This window comes from Magnolia sinica, chromosome 11, assembly GCF_029962835.1.
Source record: "Magnolia sinica isolate HGM2019 chromosome 11, MsV1, whole genome shotgun sequence".
Taxonomy (NCBI): Eukaryota; Viridiplantae; Streptophyta; class Magnoliopsida; order Magnoliales; family Magnoliaceae; genus Magnolia; species Magnolia sinica.
Genome location: NC_080583.1, coordinates 14,518,026 through 14,541,074, shown reverse-complemented (window position 1 = coordinate 14,541,074; position 23,049 = coordinate 14,518,026). Strand labels below are relative to the sequence as shown.

Genomic DNA, 23,049 nt, shown 5'->3' with positions numbered 1-23,049 from the left:
ACAACTCAATGAAGTGTTGTTTCGAGTATATACATTCTTTGTGGGATTGATTGGTGGTAAAGAAGAAATGAATACGAAATAAATCATTAAAAACAAAAAAAAACTTTATATTATAAAATTGTCATTATATCCTAATTGTGATACTGTTCGCTGAGTGTTTAATGAAATACTTATAAAGTGATGTTATTGTTTTGCATTATGTAAGAAATTGAAGACAGAAAATGTTACACAAGCTCAAATTCAGCTTGAACTGAGTTGGGTTGCTGGTTAACCGGAGCTGGCCAATCAAACTCGAGAACCAAGCCGAGTGAGATTTGAGCTAGATTAGCTACAGGCCAAGCCAAGCCCATCAATACCAAGCTCAACTTAGTTGACTCCGGTACAATTCTACATCAACCCGTACCGGTCACTACCAAATCCGAGTCCTGCTGGACCAGCCCATTTATTAAGGGAGTCAATAGTCCGGCTCAGGCCCGACAAAGTCATAATTTTGAGCAGGCGCAACGCGACAGCCCGCCCAGACCAGTTCAAAAACCAGCCGAGACTAACTCAAGGGCCCGGCCGTTGACAGCCGGGTATGGTTAGCAGAGGATCCGGATGCTTGAAATATAATTCAAATTGCCCACGAGTTCTTCTTATTATTATTTTTATTTTTATAAGCAAACGATTGTTACCGATTGTTATTTTATTAATTACGCATCACTTCTTTCATGAACAAATTATCTTAGTCTTTGTCTTAAATAAAAATTAAGAAATCTCATACGTGTGGAGTACCACGTGTCCATCCTATCCAAAGAAAAATAGATAGTGATTGGCGCAGGATAGAAGAAATGATTTCGGTACACATGCTTTCTTTTACACACGTAACAGATGGTCCATCATCAAAGGAGCCACACGTTTACGTTGCTGATCGTATTTTTCAACCGTTGATTATTCTCACAAATATGCAGGCCCACCTAATGAGTAGGCCAGACTGAGTTTCTAACCAGGATATGTTCAAAGTCGGTCCCACCTATTGAGCCGCCGAGATCTCACACGTGCTCAAGGTATCACGTATGCGGAGAATCACCCCTTCAGTTTCTCCCGCGCGAATCGCCCCATCGCTTCTTGAATCCGTTGACAACCACCGCTAGCTCCTCTCGTGGCTGAACTTCGCCGCCATCTCTAATCTACAGAAGAGACACCGGTCTGGGCCCCACCGTGGCCCGAAACCCAACCCTTCCAGTTGACGTGGCACCATAACGCCACCGATGCGCAGTACGCACCCCGCGCAAGCTGTACGCGGATTGCCTGCGAAAGGCTTTGCATGAACGTCCTGCGACTGGAAGCTAGATGGGGCTCACCGTGATGTTTGTGAGAAATCCATACCCTACATCTGTTTTTTTAGGTCATTCAAGGGTATAAACTCAAAAATTGAGGTAGATCTCATACTCAAACGGGCTGCACGATAAGAAAAATTGCGTAGGGAAATTCCTACCGTTGAAATCTCCCTGGGTCCACCGTGACGTTTATTTTCTATCCATACCGTTCATAAGGTCATTAATACTGAGATGAACTGAAAACATAAAAATATCAGCATGATCCAAAACTTCTGTGGCCCCACGAATGCTTCAACGGTAAACGTTCGATCATTGCTGTTTCCTGTTGTGTGGCCCACTTGAGTTTTTTATCTCCCTCAATTTTGGGCCCATGTCCTAACATGATCCTAAAAAATTGATGAACGGGGTGGATTTCTCACAAACATCACGGTGGGTCCCACCTAGCTTCCGACGCAGTAAGTTCCAAGCCTTTCCCAGGGAATCCGCGTCTCCCTCTCTCTCTCTCTCTCTCTCTCTCTCCAAAAGCTCTGCAACTGATCTACCGTCATCTCTGTTCCGTTCTTATCGCTTTCTCATAAATACCCTTCTCTCTTCAAAAAATCTCGAAAAGCCCAACCCTGCCCTTTTTAGGATTTTCTCTGCCTTCTTTCTTCCATGTCCAAAACCCTAGAAATCCAAGCCCTGCCCTTCTCCGTTCTCTAACCTTCTCACATGGATCTCTCCCTGGTCGACACGTGTCTCGATTTCACCCGTCGAAGGAAGAAATCGATCATCCTCATCTCAGCCGTCGGTTTCTCTGCCTACGGCTGTTACAAGCTCTACCACATCCCGTCCGTCGCAAAGAAGCGGAGGCGCCTCTTCAAGCTTCTCGGAACCCTAGTTTCGATCGCCGAATCGGTGTCCAATTCGGCCGAGTCAATCTCAATCGTCTCCCGAGACCTGACGGATTTTCTTCGGTCCGATTCCGACGAGATCCCCACCAGCATCAAGCAGTTGTCGAAGATCGCACGGTCGGAGGAGTTCTCGGCGTCGGTGATCAAGATCACTGAAGCTTTAACGGCAGGGATCTTGCGTGGCTACAATTCGGAGACAAACGTTGACGGCAGCGATGAGCAGTCGCCGGGTACGAATTCAAGCTTCTCTGATCGAATTCTTGATAGGGTCTTCTCTCCAGCGGGGTCCGGCTTTGCTTCGGTTGTCGTTGGCAGTTTTGCGAGGAGCTTGGTGACTGCGTTCTACTCGGAGGATCCGACCGCCGGGAATTCGCCGGTGATTGAGCGGCTCGGATTGGACTCCACGCCCAGATGGGTGAACATCGTCTGTGGTGAGAAGTGCAGAGAACTTATTGCGGACTGCATACAGCTGTTTGTGAGCACGGCCGTTGCGGTATACCTCGACAAGACGATGAATATAAACACCTATGATGACATCTTCGCAGGCCTAACAAATCCGAAGCATGGATTGAAAGTGAAGGATGTACTGGTTTCAGTCTGCAATGGCGCCGTTGAGACGCTTGTCAAGACTTCCCACCAAGTCATGACGAATCCGGATTTGAATTCGAGCTCAAATAACTCTAATTCAAATTCTCCGTCTTCTGCTATGGTCACCCATGGCAAAGGTGGCAGCGAGGAATCGCCGGGTTTGTTGGTTGGTTGTAGGGATAAGTATTCTTTTGATGAAGCTAAGGACAGTGGATGGGTTAGTAAGGTGGCGACCACGTTGGCAGTCCCGAGCAACCGGAGGTTCCTTCTGGACGTGACTGGGAGAGTGACATTTGAGACCGTTAGATCCTTTCTTGATTTCATGATGTGGAAGATGTCGGACGGTTTGAAGAGGAGTGTGAATGCCATTCACGGGGAGGCGGCGGGGAGGGGCCTTGAGGTTGTGAGATATATTGGGGCAAAATCAGCAGTTATTGCTGCGATATGCATTGCATTGTGCTTGCATATTTTGCTTGGCACGCGGGTCTTGGCACGTGGGTCTTGATGCAGGCTTGAAATGTTGCGGTCTTTGTTTTCAATTGGGTTAATGCTCTCCTGAAATGCGTACGATTCCTTACCCTTTACATACCCGGTTTTTTGTTTCACTGCTGATTAAAATTTATAAATGAACAGATAATTCTTGTTCATCAGCAAATACTTTTTATTCACTGGGCATGAATCTGGCCATTTCACCTTGTAAAATAGTAGTCTTTGGCTGTGTTCTTTTATCATTAAGGGTTCTTAATGCCCATATAGAAGACTGTATTGCAATGGGAACGTATTTAGACAGTATACCTGGATAAGAAAAAAAATAATGCCTGTGGGTGTTTTGTGTTTCTCGTTGTTGGTCCCAAGCCGGAACACAAGGAGGTTTGTGTTAGGTTGGTAGCCAGTATGACACTTTGCCACAATGTTTATCATAAATCCTGACTTGTGTAGCTGACCCCAATTAGTTGGGGTAAGGTTTGGATGATGACGATGACGACTTGGAGCAAAAAGTTCAAATATGATCACTTTGCCACAATTTGTTTATCCATAACATGTCCCAGGCAAAAATCATGGGGATGTAGCTGACCCCAATTAGGAGGGATTGGGTGGATTTCAAGGTAATGATGGTGATGTCAGTGGATTGCTGGCAATCCCATGGGACTGCTCCAATCCAGGCAGAATTTCACGGTGCTTGTTTGGCACGCCCGGCCAATCCCGGGATTACTCCTTCCAATCCCTTCTAATACAATCTAATCCAATCCAGCCTGCCCGGCCAAACAGGCCCTAATGAATGTTGAGGGTTCATCTAATACGGTGGAAGCTAAAGCTCATAGGGAGGACTAATAATCCTCTACTACTACTCTCCTGGTAGAATTATTGGTAAGGGAGATCAAAGAACATGATTAGATGTGTTTTTAAAAACTTTTCAGAGCTGTGGAGCGGTAAAGCTGTCTTACATTTTCAATGATATCTGATAAATCTTTTGTTTAAGCCTTCATTTACATGTGTGGGGAGAACAGATTTTCCATAATTTCTTCTTCTTCTTTTGGAAGAGTAACCAGTCTTTCATTAAGACTGCAATGTGGAATCAGGACTCATCTAAACAGCATAACTTTTGGACCACATCGTGATGGGTGCCTGGCTAGTTTGCCTAATAATCATAGGTTTTGCCTTTCAAAAAAAAAAAAGCGTCTAAAACTAAGGAAAAGAAGAGTAGAGTACAACTTGGGGCTAGATCCTGCCAGGCAAATCAAGGCCAGAACCAACAAGTGCATGGAGTTCAAACTTGAAAAAATCCATGCTTTCAGTGTCTAAACATGTCTGTTTTCAAACACTGTTAACACTTGTCTCTGTGCTTCTTGCTTAGGATGAGTGTCTGCCACATCTTTTGCATCTCTTCCTGTGCATGGGAATGATAGGGTGAGCCTCAACAGGAAGATGCCCATGGAATGTGTCTGATATGGTAGAGGTGTGGCTACACAGAGGAAAGTAGAATTATTCTTTGTATTGGGTATTCTTGGCTTCGTGGCTGATGTCGTATCCTCTGCTTGGGTTTTTGCTTCTTGTATCATCGCATCATTGTTATCCATCTAAAGGGGAAAAAAAAGAAAAAGCATGACAACGGTTCATAGATACATGTGGAAGGACTGCAACCATTAACCGTGTTGACTTTTCAAATTATCTAATATCTAGTAATGGCTTTAAATGTTGGTCGGGTGCTATAAGATTCGCGCTTCATCTTCTGAAGAGATGCATGATTACAGGTGTGTCCCGGATGCTTTGGCTATTTAGGTTACTTTTGATGCTAGGATCTTTTCCACCCAATATAGCCTGTTGTCAATTAGATAGGCCCAGTAATACAACAGATAATGGTTTTGGATGGGAAAGGTAGAGAAACTCTACTATGTGTCATTCAGTTCCGCTTTTCTACTGTTCCCCAAATTTTCTGTAGAACAGACAGCACATTTCACCATAAGTCTTTCTGCCTGCCATTTTTTGTCAAATCCTGACAAATCCTTATGTATGAAAACTTCATGTCTAAAGAGATTTAACAATTATTCTATTACAGTCAGTATACTTATCAGGGCCTGGTTCTGTGATGGCATGTTAGTGGTGCTTCCAGTTTTTTCAGAGCTTTGAGATCTATTTTCTGGCGCCATAAGTTGTTTCAGCTATGCTGTAGAAGTTTTAAAGTAGACTGGCCATGTGATTTCACTCGCAGTTCGCTTCATAAGAATGGTTAATGGCAACAAATTATAGCATGTACATTGTAGGATGGTTTTCGCTTCATAAGAATGGTTAATGGCAACAAATTATAGCATGTACATTGTAGGATGGTTTTGTGCCTTCCAATCAATTTGGTAACCTTTAATAAAGCAATGATAAGTGGTGTGTTATTCTTTGAGAAAAACTTTGATACTATGGCAGTGTGCGATGGATGATACACATGCACTTAGAAATTATTTAGAAATTGCACGTGTGGCATAATGGTACCCAGTGTAGAATCTGTAGAGCTTATTTGGTTACCTGGCTATCAGGTTAGTATTGAAGGTTTTTTTCCTCCCTGAAAAGTTAACACTACAGGGATTGAACCCTGGATCACTCACACACACTACACAGTCTCCACCAGCTCACATAATGAGCAGGAGTGTGCAATTTCTGAGTGCCTGTGTATCAAGTGCCATACACAGCCTGAACATTATATAACTCTTATTCTTTGGATCTTTGTGTAGTTCTAAACCAGTTTTGGCGGTGGGGAATAGTTATTGAACTCAATGGATCACCAGTGTGCTCTAAATTGGTCGGATTGAATTGATACACAGTGCACTGCTTATCAGCACTTTTCTCTGAATTGAATGAATTGAATTGCCATATTCTCTACTAGTTCATTAAAGTTTGTTGTTTTTTAGCACTCAGAGTCCTTTCGACTCCCAAAATTTTCACTAGTTACTTTGGAGCTTGCATGACTTGAATTTGTAAGATCAGTTGAAAGTTGGGTTGATATTACTTCAAAACAGGATATTTAATAATTTCAGAGCATATATATATATACCTAAAGCAATTCAAGAATTGAATGGATTAGGTCTAAGAAGATAATTATTAGGAATGCCAATTTTTTTTGGAGGTGATTTCAATGTTGTTCGGTTTATTTATGATAAACTGAATGGTAATTGGGTGACATCTTCTATAAGGGGGTTTTCAGATTGGGTGAGCAAATATGAGTTGCTGGACCTTCTAATTGGTGATGTAAAATATGCATGGTCTAACGATCATTCCTCCCCTGCTATGTGCCATGTCTTTATTAGATAGATTTTTGGTCTCTCCAGATTGGGTCTGGCAATTCTTGTTCGCTTGTCAAAGAGGTTTGCCAAACTTGTCTCCGACCATATTCTTTTTCTTTTAGAAGTTGATGAGATCAACTGGGGGCCAAAGCCCTTTAGATTTGAGTTAGCTTGGCTCGAAGTGGAGGGTTTACATTCTTGTCTCGGAATGGTGGTCCTCTTTTGAGATTGACGGCCTTCCAAGTTTTAAGCTATTTAAGAAGTTGTAGGTGTTTAAGCTAAAGTTAAAAGCTTGGCACTAGGAGATCTTCGGTTAGAGAGTATGTGACGTAGGACAGCCCTAATTATGATGCATGCTCATGGAAATAATTAAACAGCGGAAATAAAAGGAATAAATGATCTAAAATTCTAACAATAATCATCATAACTGAGAAAATCATAAAGGAAACATGCAATGGAGCGGGCCATCACTACAACCATGGAGTATGGAATTCAATTACTACTTAGGTTGGATCCGGCGAGGGATGAGACCTCCCGATCTTGCATGGTCACACCCAATCGATCAATGAAGATCACTAGTCCGAAGAACCAAGAAGTTTCTCGGATTAGGGATTTGAGAATTTGGGGATTTAGGGTTTAGATCGGTTCTCAAGATTTTGATCGAAGAAGACTTAGCCAAAACAAAAAAATAGAAGAAAGAAAGTTATTACCTTGAGGAAGTTGGAGGGGCACAAGAAGAAATTAGAAGAGGAAGATCAAGGGGAGAGAAGAAGCACCATTAGAGAGAAGAGATGAAGGAGGCAACCAAAGGGTTTGCTTTTCATTCATCAATAGTTGAAATTCGTGTTTAGGGCTTTACCCCACTTAAATAAGCAAATAAAGACATAAAATTACTAAAATACCCCTAGCATAAGCAAATAAAGATATAAGATTACTAAAAGACCCCTAACTAAGTCAAAAAATGCACAAATAACATAAGTATGGGAAATTTTGTGCGCTCGGTCTTCTTTCTCCAATCTTCCTTCACATGTGTCTTCCCTAAGTGGGGTCTTCTATATGTCCAATCACATGTGAAAGGTCTTCAGCTCCTCAATATTCGCCTATCCACAAGGACGGCACTTGTGGTTGGCGCTTTCTTCGTTGGTACACCTTGAATGCACCTGTGTCCACATCAATTCCCCTCGGGTGAGAAAAACTCGACTCCGACGAGTTGAAACTTTTGTAGCGCTCGAGTAGATCTGGATTAATACCCTACAATGCGTCATCCGAAAACCATGTAGATTCAGACGATGGTTTGTTTTTCCACCTGACAAGATACCTTTGGAAACCCCCATCTCTCATGGATACTATCTCATCATCCAAGATTTCCTCAATTGCTTCTTTATGGGTAATGGGTGGAGGAGGGGGTAGAAGGGGTTGGGAGCAAACTCAGAAAAAGGCCATGAAAGGGACGATGTATCACAATGGGAGTATGAGCACGGACTAGATCTTCCACATTAAAAGTTGGATTAATGCTCATTTCAGGTGGAAGGTCAACCCGATACGCGTTGGACCCAACCTTTTGTAATATCTTGAATGGTCCAAAGACTACGCGCTTGTAATTTCTTTGCAGATCCTTGAGAGAATCGCTCTGGCCTTATTCGCACCATTACATAGTCTCCTTCTTGAAATTCTTGCACTTTACGATGAGAATCAGCTGAAACTTTATAATCATTATTGCTCTTATTTAACCGTTGTCTAATATGTGTATGCAAATCATGAATATGGCGTGCGAATGCATCGGCTGACTCAAAACTTTGGGTAACAAACATAGGTAAGAGATCTATGGGCATTCTAGGTTTATAACCACTTACAATTTCAAAAGGACTCAACCCTGTAGATCTATTAACTGACCCATTATAAGCAAGTTCAGCAGTTGGTAAAATTAGGTCCCAAGTCTTAACATGTTCACCCACTAGACAACGTAGAAGATTTCCAAGGCTACGGTTTACCACTTCAGTTTGACCATCTGTTTGTGGGTGGTAAGCAGTAGAAAATTGCAAACGAGTTCCCATAATGTGCCACAGTGTCTTCCAAAAATAGCTAGTAAATCGAACATCACGATCAGGACACTATGGTTTTAGGTAACCCATGGAGACGCACCACACCATCAAAAAGGAGATGAGCAACAACGCATCCGACGTCTTCGAACATGGGAGGAAATGCGCCATTTTAGAAAACGGTCCACGACCAAAACGGAATCGTGCTTTTTATAGTCTTGGGAAGCGAGCACGAAGTCCATACTAATGTCGCCACGGGCATGTGGCAGCAATGGCGTGTACCGGTATTTTGCTTTCTTTGCTTTGCGATGACATGTTCGACTTTGCCCTAAAACTTTGGCTACGTCTCGCTTGAGGCGTGGCTAGAAACGATCTTCCACGAGGGCAATGGTCTTATCACGACCAAAATGGCGCTATCCCTCCCGAATGAAGCTCCTAGATGAGGAATTCACGAAGGGACATACGGAAAATACAGTCTGTCTCCCTTGAAAAGAAAGCCATCTTTAAGAACATATTCACCCATAATATGTCTGGTCACTAGAGAATGACGCGTAAGTACCCCCAAAATCAGGACATATGGGGTATTCATCTTTCAGTTGCTCAAATCCGACTACCTCTACACTCAAGGAGTTGAGCAACGCCACTCTCCTACTAAGGGCATCCGCTGGTTTGTTTTCAACCCCGGCCTTGTGTTTCAAAACAAACGAATATTCCTGAAGAAACGCTACCCACTTGGCATGCCTTGGGTTGAGTTTCTTCTGAGAATGCAAATATCTCAAAGCCTCATGGTCAGAAAACAAAACGAATTCTTGCGGTAGGAGGTAGTGTCGCCAATGTCTCAGGGATTGCACTACCGCATAAAATTCTTTATCGTAAGTGGAGTATTTTTGTTTTGCCTCATTCAGTTTCTCACTGAAATAGGCCACTGGGTGTCCTTCTTGACTCAACACTCCACCTATACCGACACCAGACGCATCACACGCTACTACAAAGACTGTAGAAAAGTCAGGTAGACGCATGACAGGAGCTTCCACCATCTTGCCCTTAATTTCTTTAAAAGCCTTGACGGCGGCTTTAGACCACACGAACTCTCCCTTTTTCATGCACTCGGTAATGGGAGCCATGATCGTGCTAAAACTCCTAATGAACCGACGATAAAAAGTTGCTAGGCCGTGAAAACTTCGCACCTCATGAATGTTCCTTGGTTCTGGCCACTCAACTATGGCCCTGACTTTTTCAGGGTCTGCGCGCATCCCTTCAGATGACACTATAAATCCTAAGAACATAACTTGGTTAGACATGAATGCACATTTCTTAAGATTAGCGTACAACTTTTCCTTCCTAAGGACACTACAGACCTTCTTTAAATGTTCAAGGTGTGATTCCTTAGTGGTACTATAAATAAGAATATCGTCAAAGTACACCACTAGGAATTTTTCCGTGAACGGCCTCAAAGCTTGTGTCATCACCCATGAAAGTACTAGGTGCGTTAGTCAAGCCGAAGGGCATGACCAACCACTCATACAACCCATCTTTCGTCTTAAACGCCGTCTTCCACTCATCTCCTGGGCGTATACGAATTTGGTGATATCCACTCTTGAGGTCTATCTTAGAGAATATAGTGGACCTGGCCATCATGTCAAGCATATCATCAAGTCTAGGTATAGGGAACCTATACTTGACAGTAATTTTGTTTATGGCACGGCTATCCACACACATGCGCCACGTGCCGTCTTTCTTTGGCGTCAACAATGCAGGCACGGCACACGGGCTCATACTCTCTTGGATGAAACCTTTTTGCAGAAGCTCATCAACTTGCTTCTTCAACTCTGCATGCGCTGCAGGGTTCATCCTGTAGTGAGGAAGGTTCGGTAGAGTAGACCCTGGGACAAGGTCAATGGCATGTTGTATGTCCCTCATAGGTGGCAACTCATTCGGTAAGTCTTCAGGAAATACATCACTGTATTCCTTCAGGACCGAGGTCACCTCACGGGGCAACTCTGATGGAACCTCAGGTGTAATTTCTCTAGCCACAAGGGCATACACCATAGAATCCTCCTTAGCCTCTTTTTCAAACTCTCTTGCGCTGATTATATGTAAAGACTTAGGTTTGGATTTCCCCATTTCTCTAGGCTCACTTGCCTTCTCATCCTTCTTCTTCCCTAGTGTATTCTCAGGTGGCATGGGATTAAGTTTGATCTTTTTACCATTATACATAAAAGTACACGCATTCGAACGGCCAAAGATCGTGACATCATTATCGAATAGCCACGGTCTACCTAGGATAACATGTCCCACATCCATAGGTAAAACATCACACCACAGGGACTCTTTGTATGACCCAAACTCGATGGGGACTAGACATTGCTGGGTGACAGGTAGGGATGTCTTGTCAACCCAAGAAACTTTATACGGGTCTGGATGAGGTGTGGATTTCAGTTTTAAGCGATCTAAGGTGCTAGTGGAAATCACATTCTGACAACTTCCACTGTCCACTATCACCTTACAATTCTTTTCACCACACTTGGCAATAGTGTAGAAGATAGTGCTTCAACGCCAATCAGCACTACTTCTAGACTGAACTAACACACGCCTGACTACTGCAAGCGTTGCTTCTCCATCCACTTCTTCATCAGTAAGTCCTCCTTCAGGGTGATACTCTTCAACTTCATAATCACCCTGGTCATCTCCACCCTCGTGGGACTCGCCTATAACTAAGGCTCTCCCACGGCTCTTCGTAGGACACTGATTAGACATGTGGCCAAGGTTGCCACACTCATAGCACCTCACTTGGCTCATGTTACTAGGACCGGCACCAAGAACCCCTTTGCCCTTGTCCTCCCTAGGCCTAGGCGGAATGGTCGTCTGTGCCCTAGGTTGATTACCAATATTAGGTCTAGTTCCTTGGGAACTAGATCTAGCATTGGAGTCTCGGGACTCAAAACGACGAAAGACAGGAGCCTTCAGATACTGCTCTAACTCCTGCACGACTTGATATGCTTCATCTAAGTCCGTTAAGGGCCGAGTAATAAGCTCGCGCTGAAGATCCGCACAAAGGCCCGTCTTAAAACGCGAGAGCGTTACTAGAGGGTCTTCTCGGATATCACATCGCATCACATACTCTTCAAATTTAGCGATGTAGTCAGCGGTAGGCATTGACCCTTTGCGTAAGGATTGCCATTGGTCAAGGAGCTTCTGACGGTATGAGAGAGGAAGGTACTTCTCCTTCAACTTCTCTTTCATCTCATACCAATGTGTGATAGGGGCTCTACCAACTCTCTCTACCCTACGCTCGGTGTTGGTCCAGAAGAGCTTGGCTTGACCCACAAGCTTCATCTTAGCAAACCGCATTTGACGGTTTTCTGACATGTCATACCACTCAAAGTAGTGGTCCATGTCAGCAACCCAGTCAAGGAATGCCTTGGGATCCAAGCGTCCATCAAAACTTGGAGCCTCAACTCTCACACTCTTCATCGCACGCTCATCTGGATCATAACGGTCTTGATGACCACATGTGGCTCGTGCCTCTCGCACCACACCACGACCGTTACCACGATCTCTATCCTCACTACCACCACGTGTGGCAGCACGTTCTTCCATGATTCCTTCCACTTGGGAGTGCACATCTTCCCCTACAGCGGGGTTTTCCTTTTGGGACGCCTCTAGTTGCTCCACCTTAGTCATGGTGGTGGTAATTTGGTTCTCAAGGCGGGCAAACTCACGCCTTTGACCCGCTTCTAGGGCGGTTATCTTTTGTATCAATTGAGCAAGTTGCTCAGATAACTGTTCGTTATTCATGGTAGGTTGAAGTCCGAAACCTCTACCTCTTCTCGTGGGCATACAATGAAGACTTGAACCAAACTCTACCTAACTAGACTACTAGGTGTTATGACTTTCAAGATGAATGCGATGAATGCAAAACTACTATGAACTGACACAATTAAGTTGAAACAGGAAACAACTCAAATCTGAAAATTTTCCAGATTAGGAACTTTCTAAAATTGAAAAGTTTCTAAAATTGAAAACTTTCTAAACCTAGAACTTTCCTAAGTTAAACCTAAAAATCAAAACCCTAATTTGATAACTCGATCTAGACAAAAACCATGCAAGCCTAGGCTTTGATACCAAATTTGACGTAGGACAGCCCTAATTATGATGCATGCTCATGGAAATAATTAAACAGCGGAAATAAAAGGAATAAATGATCTAAAATTCTAACAATAATCATCATAACTGAGAAAATCATAAAGGAAACATGCAATGGAGCGGGCCATCACTACAACCATGGAGTATGGAATTCAATTACTACTTAGGTTGGATCCGGCGAGGGATGAGACCTCCCGATCTTGCATGGTCACACCCAATCGATCAATGAAGATCACTAGTCCGAAGAACCAAGAAGTTTCTCGGATTAGGGATTTGAGAATTTGGGGATTTAGGGTTTAGATCGGTTCTCAAGATTTTGATCGAAGAGGACTTAGCCAAAACAAAAAAATAGAAGAAAGAAAGTTATTACCTTGAGGAAGTTGGAGGGGCACAAGAAGAAATTAGAAGAGGAAGATCAAGGGGAGAGAAGAAGCACCATTAGAGAGGAGAGAGGAAGGAGGCAACCAAAGGGTTTGCTTTTCATTCATCAATAGTTGAAATTCGTGTTTAGGGCTTTACCCCACTTAAATAAGCAAATAAAGACATAAAATTACTAAAATACCCCTAGAATAAGCAAATAAAGATATAAGATTACTAAAAGACCCCTAACTAAGTCAAAAAAATGCACAAATAACATAAGTATGGGAAATTTTGTGCGCTCGGTCTTCTTTCTCCAATCTTCCTTCACATGTGTCTTCCCTAAGTGGGGTCTTCTATATGTCCAATCACATGTGAAAGGTCTTCAGCTCCTCAATATTCGCCTATCCACAAGGACGACACTTGTGGTTGGCGCTTTCTTCGTTGGTACACCTTGAATGCACCTGTGTCCGCATCAGTATGTCGTCTCTTCTTGTGCATTCTAAGCTTTGGATGTTGAGGAGGAAGGAGGCCAACTCTCAGAGGAAGCGCTTTCTTCTCGAGCTAAGTTCTCCTCAGATTGTTGTGCTAGTCTCAAAGAGTAGGAAATTAAATGGCGTCAGTGATCCTGAAGAGGGTGATCGTAGCACAATATTTTTTTTCACGGGATTACCAGTGCCATGGGTCACGCAATTTCTATTTCCTCTCTGGTTGTTGATGGCGAGAATATTTATGATAAAGATGGTATTTGCAATTCTATTGATAGTTTTTACTCTAATTTATTGTCATCTGATAATATCTCTCGTTCACGTATAGATGATCTTGATGTCAATCGCATTTCTTAGGAAGATGTGGCTTCTTTGGAGAAGCCTATCCTCCTTGAAGTGATTTAGGCTGCAGTTTTGGATTTGGGTAGGGATAAATCTCCAAGGTCCAATGGATTCTTCAGGAAGTTCAACACCATTGGCTGTATCTCGGAAACTACATCAGATGTGCTAATATCGTAGCATGGATTCAAGTTGGGCAAGAGTAGATCTTGAATTTGGCGAATGGCACTCCTTGCAATTTGGTGGTCTGTTTGGGAGGAAAGGAATGATAGATGCTTTAATGACAAGCATTCCTCGGTTCAATCTGTGTGGGCTAGGGCGAAAAACTTGGTCATAGAATGGGTGGCTATTGTTAATGGTCTTAAAGACTATGATCTTTTATTTCTAGGCTTTTAGTTTTCTTTCTTTTCTTCTGCTATCTCAGCAGTTTCCTTGTCTGTTTCTTTCCCCCCATTTTTTAATATATTCTTGTTGCCTTTAAAAATAAAAATAAAAATCTCCAAGGTCCAATGGCTTTCCCATGACTTTTTTTCCCGACTTTTTGGGATCTAGTTAAGTCAGATCTTTCAAGCTTTGTGATTGACTTCTTTGAGTCCAGTCGTTTGCTCTCAGAAATGGGTGGTGTTTGCTTAGCAATTATTCCTAAGTTGGAAGGACCTATCAATCTCAAAGATTTTTGGCCTAGCAGCCTAGTTCGCAATCCCTATAAAATATTAGATAAAGTCCGTAGTCAGAGATTGAGATTGGTCATTCCTAAAATCATCTCTCCCTTCTAGAGTGCATATGTGCATGAGAGAGATCTGTGGGACCGTGACAGTGTCCTCATAGCTCACGAATCTCTTGACTCTTGTCATAGGGCGAGTAGGCCAAGAGTTCTTTGTAAGCTTGATCTTAAAAAGGCCTATGACCATGTTGATTCGTCGTTCTTAGACTATATGTTGCTTAGAATGGGTTTTGGGAATAAATGGAGGGCTTGCATCCATTCTTGTGTTTCCTCATCTCCGTTCTCTGTCCTTATTAATGGATCACCCTTTGGTTTTTTTAAGGCTTCCCAAGGTAATCTGCCATGGAGATCCGTTTTCTCCTTTTCTTTTTTATATTGTATTTGAAGTGCTTAGTCTTGTTCTTTCTAGGGGTCAGGAGGTGGGTCTTTTTGGGTAGAAATCTACCCTCAGCATATTTGCCATCTCCAATTTGCTAATGATACCTTGCTATTTTGTGAAGCTAATGATTCTATAGTGACTTTTTTTTTTTTGGATTAATCTATCTCTAGAGGTAATAGCTCGCCTAGCAGATTCTTTTGGGTGTGGTGTGGGGTCCCTGCTTACAACATATCTTGGCCTTCCTCTATGTATTAGAAAACCAACGTTGCATTTCTGGGATAATCATTGAGCGGATGGAAAGAAAATTATCCCATGGAAGATCTAGTTTCTTTCTTTGGGGGGCAGAATAACCCTGATTAAGGCCTCTTTCGAATTTGCCTGTTTAATATATGTCTTTGTTTCATCGTCCCAAATTGGTCCTCCGGATTGATAAACTCCATAGAGAGTTTCTTTGGCAATGAGGTTCTTCCTCTGGGAAATTTCTGCTTCTAAATTGGAAGGAGGTTTTCTCTCCATTCTCTGAAGGAGTGGGAATCAAGAGGTGGATTTGGTCAATGAGGCCCTGTTGGGTAAACGGGCTTGGAGGTGTGATTGGGAGGAGGAGAGCCTTTGGAGGTTGGTCATTTATGCTAAATATGGGCTGACCCCCCAAGGCTGGTGGACTAAACCCTCTTCCCTCTCCCTTGCTTCTTTCTTATGGAAAGGGATTGCTAAGGTTGCCCCTAAAGTTTTTGAAGATGTGGTCTTTGCTTTGGGTGATGGAACGAGGATAAGGTTTTGGTTGGATATCTGGTGAGGTAGCCCCTCCCTCTCTTCAGCCTTTCCTGCTCTGGCTGCTGGTTGTCATTTCCCAGACATTTCTGTGGCCGAGTGTTTCACCGGAGAGGGTGAGGGTGGAGTTTGGCTTCCTCCGACCTTGAGATTTAGGACCTTATGGCTCTTCTGTCTTGTTTGCAGAGTTTTATTCCTTCTCCAGATTCAGAAGATTCTTTGATTTGGAGTCTAAGCTAATTCGGGTTCCTTTTCAACACAGTCCTTCTACGGTTCTCTTGCTTCTCCATCCTATTTTGCGAGATATTTCCATTCGGGAGTTGTCTGGTTCCATGAGGCACCTCCTATAATTGTTGCTTTTGCGTGGCTGGTAGGGAAGAATAGGTTGCTTATGGTTGATAATCTGAGGAAAAAAGGCATGTCCCTGACAAATGTGTGTTTGTTGTGCCTCCAAGATGTAGAGACAGTTGATCATCTATTCCCTAGCCCACGTCTTTACTCTGGACTCGATCATCAACCAAAATACCAATCCCATGCACTTCAGCACTATTTGTTTGTGCCATATGCACTAATAATAATCTAGTAAGTTTGACTGATTCATCTCAAAAAATCTATGAAGTTTTCCCTTGCGTGAATACAATGCCACGATGATTTTCACATAGAAAATGCCACTAGCTGTAGGTTTCCAGGCTATATAGTCATTGCCTTCACTCAGATTCAGCAAGCTACTACTACAGGGTTCATTTTCTGATATTCAAACAGATGTGATCCACTGGTGAGAAGACCCAGGAACCTTCCAGCCATAACACATCTGAGAATCCAAGATTTTGATCTAAAGAAGTTCTGCCTTGCACCCCGTCAACCAATGGACGATCTTTCCACCTTACATTGAACCAGAATTTAACCTCTTCCTTACTGACGGGTCACTTCTCGAGATACGTAGATTTCAGGAATCTAGAGCACCATCCATCTTCAGTGCAAACTTTCACGCCAGACAGCTGCTGGCTTTTCTGGATTTCAGATAGAAGGTGAAATCCCAAACGACCCTTCAAGAGGTTTACAAATTCTCTGACATGAGATCCAATGGAGCTTATTACTGAATCAGATTTGCCCCAAAGGAAATTCATGATCATTCTTTCTGTATCTTTAATGACTGATGGAGGGGCCTGCATAGCCGAAAGCAGATGGATGGGCATGCTACTGAGAACATGCTTAGTGAGGATCATCTTACCGCCCTTCCAACCTGTACTTTGATTACTGATTTTCTCAATCAGCTTACAGACAATTGCCTTGAAATATGGCCGCTGTAGAGAGAAACACCCAAGTATTTCAACAGAAGCCCTTTTTTAATGGAAACCCATACCAGATTGAATGAATGATTTGAACCCGAGCTGACAGCATCTTAGGCAACACCGCGAGGCAACTCTTCTCTTTGTTGATTAACAGACCTGATTTTTTTTTTTCCATGTCTTGATAGGAATCTCATCAATCCTGATAAAGATTTTTGATTTCCTTGCGGGAATATCACAGCATGATCTGCAAACATTAAGTGTGAAAGGGGAACACAACCATGGTCTGTGTAGCACCACTCCATTTTTCCTTCACTAAAAATGTTTCTTGGCTCTCTATTTAACACTCCCTCTTGCCAGAATGAATAACAATTGACAAAGAGGATGACATTAAACACCTCTAGAAGACTGAAAACATCCACAAAACTTCCCCATTAACAATCACTGTAAACTAACAACTTCGTAAATTTTTTTAAATCGATACACTGATCACAAAAGCCTCAAAAGGTATGAATTTCTGTTCAATCCAGTCATATCCCTTAGCCATATCCAGTTCCACCATAGCATTACCCTCTCGTACCTTCCCGTCCAGCCATCACACCATTTCCTGAGCTAGAGTGATATAATATTTTCTATAATTTTACATACCTTGATAAGAAAACCCTGTTCTTCTGAGATAATATTTGAAAGGATGGTGAAAAGACAGGAGGTGGCAATTCTCAATATCACCTTGTAGGAGAACTTGCAAATGCTGATCAGGTGGAAATCTTTGAAATCCACAGGGATTTCAAGTATGGAGATTAGTGCAATAAAAGATGTGAAGTCCCTTGGGAGGTTAACTTTCCTATAGAATTCAGCAGCAAATCCACAGAGATCTGTTTGATGATGTTTGACAATGCACATAGGAGCTTCCTGAACCATCTGGACCAGGTTTGCAATTGATGTCCAGGCTGAGGATGAGGACTGATTAATCTCTTCTTCCAAGGGCATGGCCATGAGCTTCTTATTATTGCCTTCAGGAAATCTGGAAAAACCTGCAAAAGATCCTCATATTTGATAACCCATTTTGACAAGAGGTTTCAAAGAAAGGAATCTGCTTCCCTTTTAATACCTTCTAGGTCTTCTATAAAATTACCTTGCCAATTAATTTGCTGAATTGAGACCTTTCTTCTATTAGCTATAGTCAACAATTGCGGGCTCTTGGATGCCCAAAAATTTCAACTCGAAGAAGAGTTTAATTCAAAGCTTTCCTCGCTTCAAGAAGAGCTAAAGGAGAATCTGGGAAATTGCCAATCTCACACTCCGTTTCTGCTTCCAAAGCTTTTATCCTCTTCTTTAACCTTTTGGAAATATTTCGAAAAGCTTCCTTATTCCTGACTTTCAGCCTCGATTTCAATCTTTTGAACTAAAGGCAAAACACAGCAGAAGAAGAACTATATACAGGACGAATTGAATTTTCTTCCACCACTAGCAGAAAGTCCTGAGTGACTGATCTGCATGTCTTGAAACTTGGAAGGGGTTTGGACCACTGATTGAAGCTGTCTATAGCAATAAAAATAGGAGCATGATCTGAATTATTCTGGTTTAAATGAGACATCTGAGACATCTGCGTGGTTGCAAAATTTCCTAATCAAGCAACATTATATAAAATGTGGTCTAATTGAGCCCATATGCATCCCACTCCCTGTTGATTATTGTCAAGTGTATTTACTTCCTACACAGCCTGCATCAATCAGGTGTCAGTGATGAATACTCTCTCCGAAATCTGATATTGCTCCATTTTCCAGGGGTCTTCCCCCAGCTTCTCACCTGCAGACATCACACCACATTGAAATCTCCTATCATCCATGGCTTTGAGACCGAAGATGAGAAATTGCAAGTGTCTGCCCATAAAAATCTCCTCTCAAGCACACTGCATCTGGCATCCACTGATGTTATCAACACCCCATCTGCCTGATTTTTAGGACTAATCTCCACTGTTGAAAACCAATCTGATTCTGCCGCTATTTGAATTGTGAGTGAATCCTTCCATCAAATCCAGATTTTTGCTAACTGACTTGCATTCACCATACCACATTGCATTCCAATTCTTTGGAAGATCTTAAACTTTTCACAGCTATCCATGATTGTTTCCAGCAAAGCAGCAGAAGGGACGTTAGGCAACATCATAAATGAGGATTTTGTCGGCAGCTGGTGTCAAGCTTTGCTGCATCTCACATACCTTAGTAGAATCCTTGTTGACTGTCTTGTGAAATTCTGTTTGATTTTCTTAAGCATCTGTGGTGTTAACACGTCCATAAAACCATAACTTCTATATCCATGTCAGATAACGTTTTTCTTCTGAGTAGGATGTTAGTTAGGGCCCTTGTTTGGAGATGGCAAAGGTACTAAGGTCTAGATGGAACCAAGGTGTTTATTATTATTATTGTTGTTGTTGTTATTATTATTATTATTATTTTTAATGGTGCTGACACTGTACAGCCCACTGATGTTGCTGATATGGTTTTGAAATATGTCCTTCCTACATAATGGCAGTTTCCGCTCTATAATGCCTGCTGTTGTTTTGAAAACAAGTGTTATTTGACAGGCTTTTTAAGGTACGTGACACAACATGGAGTGACCATTACAATTACAATGGGCGCTGTGACATTTTTTTTAGAACCTTGGATGCAGCTGTCCATTCTTCTACACAAGGAGGGGCTGCCTGGGACACAGTGATCATTGCATTTCTGTCTTCTAATAACTCATGCACTCTCTGGCCCAGGAGCTCTGATTCTGACTTTGGTGTGGGTTGAATCATCCACCAATGATTCTGATGCTAATATCCTTCTGAAGTGCTGGTTGTGATTGAAATGAACTACCCGACAACATTTGGGTGTGCTTCTCCTCGGAATTGAGGATAGTTCTTCCGTATCTGTCTAATAGTATGGTCGTGTTCTTATCTCTTCCAACCAGAAGTTAATCCAATCTTCTATTTGAAACATGAAACATAGGCCTGGCAGTTTGCTATTTGACAGCGTCCAATCACTGTCCTCATCTCAACCTTGTCTTGTGGTGGAAAAAGCAGGAAAATGCTGGCCCACTTTCTGTGTGTTGCCTTTTCTGAACTGCCCTCAAACACCGATTGTGGTCAGTTGGGTCTGAAGGCCTGGTCAACCATGATTTAGGCATGGCTATCTGTAAAGCAACTCATGGGTAATATTGTTATGCCTATCGTTATCATGTGTTTACATCTCTCCCATGCAAGTCACATAAATTAGCAGTCAAGATACTGTTGTACTTAAGGGTTAATGATGATAGTCTTATCTTATTACGGTGCCCATCTCTTCCGTGATGGACCGTTCTAAGAATGTTGCCTTCCAGCCCTAGATTTCTCTGTTTCTTTATACTGTAGATTAGACGCCCTTTCTAGCAGTTGCAGGTACAGGTGCAATCAGGCTGGTGATCTAGTTCTCAAAATCTATATAAAAACAATGTTAACTATTAATAATGATAAAAGATTATTCAGCATATTGGTTTGTTAGGATCATCAGTTTGGTGAGATTCTTGGGCCATGGACTATTGAAGATTTGTCCTTCTATCTTACGGTCTAGATGTGCAAGCATGCTCACTGATTTTTGTCATGTGAACTTCAGTATAGTTTGCTCTTGTGGGGTGACTTAGAAATACCCTTGAACAAAAATAAGATCTATTTTCTTCCGTCATATGACACCAAATGTTTATTTGTATTTGGTACACCACTTGCATGGCCCACCGGCACAAGTTCAGAATTTTTCCTGAGCAAGTGCAGAAAGCCATTTGAAACCTGCTCATTGGGAAAACTTAGGTATGTCAATGTGTGCTTAGGGTCTGCCCTATTGGATCTGGGTCCAAATTTTTGCAGCAATTTTGTGCTGGATCGGATTTGGCTGCAAAAATTTGGATCCAATTAGGGTTCTTGTTGGTCCCCAATATATATATATATATTAATTTTTTTACTTTTATCCTTTATCTAATTATACTTGCTGCTTGAGAACCTTATAAAATACCCTTTTTTTTTGTAGTAGTAGTAGTTGTTACGGATACAAAGCTCATCCACATTTTGTAACCTAATTCATGCTTGAAACTGGAGACAATACATGAATCTTATCAGATTTTGATCTACTACCTCATTTCCAGTGCTTGCATGAGAATGGAATTCCTCTCCTCTATTCGGTGAACCAGCACTTCTTCTCAAGGGAGGTCAATGTAAATACAGGTGGGTCCAAACACAACCTTTTAAGTAGGTATCTACTTACCTCTATGGATTGAAGAGTCCATAACAATTGCATGATGGAAAATAATAGTAATTCTATTATTTGGGTTGTATTACTTTTCTTTTTCTTTTTCATTAAAATGTTAAAAGGTCAATTGGCCTTGTGGTTAAACAAGAAACTTCATGTGAAAGGATTCTATCTCTCTCTCTCTCTCTCTCTCTCTCTCTCTCTCTCTCTACCCACTTCTAATCAGTTTGATGCGAGTGTAAAAGACTTAGTTGTGTCATGGCAGCAACATTAGATGAGGTTTCTCTACTGTTGGTCCTGATCGAAGATTGTTTTTATAATACGATGGGCTTCACCAAGGACGTTCTCTAAGCATCATTTAACTGTTTTGCTTTGGAGATGGACCGTCTGCTTTGGAGGCTACTGGGACCAAATGACATGATGCTGGTGCATGTGATGTTGCCGTGACATTGTCCCAATTGCCGTCTAAATCATGTAACTTATAATGGCAATGTCCGTCTTTTCCGACTGCCAAATGCAGGGGTTACAGGGACCAAATGGCATGTTGGTGCATGTGACGCTGTAATGGCTTTGTTCATATTCGCTCCATTACAAGGTTTGCCAAACGCAGGGGTTACACGGATCAAATGGCACATTGGTGCATGTGATGTTGTGATGGCATTGTCCAAAATCATGTGGCACATGTGAGACTATCGAAGGTGGATGAGGTTACATAAGTGGCAAACATATGGTAGCAAGACCATTGATTTGGTGGACAATTACGTGGATAGGTCACGGCCGCCCAAAAGTGAAATCATTTGGACGATGGTAGTTATCTTACAATTGGCTTATCCTCTCATTAGCTAGGCCACCTGTGTAAATATCTGAAAGACATCTCATACTCTGATCACCATCATCATAATCAAGTGGTCTATCATCTAAAGGCACAAATACCGTTGATAGCGTCCTTTTACTTGTCCAAGGTTGTGCAAGTGCGACCCCCGAGCACTGTGGGGCCCACTGTGATACACGTGTGACATCCACTCGATCCATCAATTTTGCCACCTCATGTTCACTGTCTATCAGAAAGATAAGCCGACCCACAAGTCATGTGTGCCACACCACGGGAACAATGTAAGATCACGCCTAAAACTTGCACATTCACGCACAGTGGCAGCCTGGGTTACAGACCAGGATGATTTTTGGAGAACTCTTCATCGTGGAGGGCTTCACATGATGAACGATGTGGATGGCATTTAAACAACACGGTTGGCCACAAGAAGGTTTCCATGGTAGGCGTCCCCATTCCAACTGTTCCAGTTGTGTGGTCCACCTGAGTTTTGGATTAGAGCGATTACTGGGGTTGTGTCCTAAAAGGAGGTGTTTTAACTGTTAGACGGAGTGGATATCACACAAACATCACGATGGGCCCACAGTTAAAGTGCTGTACGTTCTTTCTACAACAAATGTTGCAAGGGTTCCAGTCCATCCACACCCAGACATGCATGCAAGAAATGAGAAGACATGCATGCGATGGAGGAGGTGTTTACACCTGTTTTCCGCGCTATGCTTTATCAATGAAATGACGCCAAGTGTTAATACTATGCACTAAATGACACATGAAATCTTATTCTAGCCACGTGAATACCGGAGGGCATTGTTTACACTTGACTAGATGCCGCATTATTGAATAGTTCATGTGTAAA

General features: G+C 42.3%; 1 protein-coding gene across 5 annotated transcripts; it reads left to right on the top strand.

The window, feature by feature from the left end:
• The first annotated feature begins 1,854 nt into the window (after positions 1-1,854).
• Positions 1,855-21,439, top strand: LOC131218858 (protein PHLOEM PROTEIN 2-LIKE A10-like). Of its 5 annotated transcripts, none has more exons than XM_058213723.1 (3): positions 1,855-3,364; positions 19,867-20,297; positions 21,261-21,439. In XM_058213723.1, the coding sequence occupies exon 1, from the start codon at positions 2,031-2,033 to the stop codon at positions 3,303-3,305; it is 1,275 nt and encodes a 424-aa protein (XP_058069706.1). In that variant the 5' UTR covers positions 1,855-2,030; the 3' UTR covers positions 3,306-3,364; positions 19,867-20,297; positions 21,261-21,439. The 5 variants fall into 5 exon arrangements, with proteins under 5 accessions (XP_058069706.1, XP_058069704.1, XP_058069703.1 ...); XM_058213721.1 differs by having other exon boundaries at positions 21,155-21,439; XM_058213720.1 differs by lacking the exon at positions 19,867-20,297.
• Positions 21,440-23,049: the final 1,610 nt, after the last annotated feature.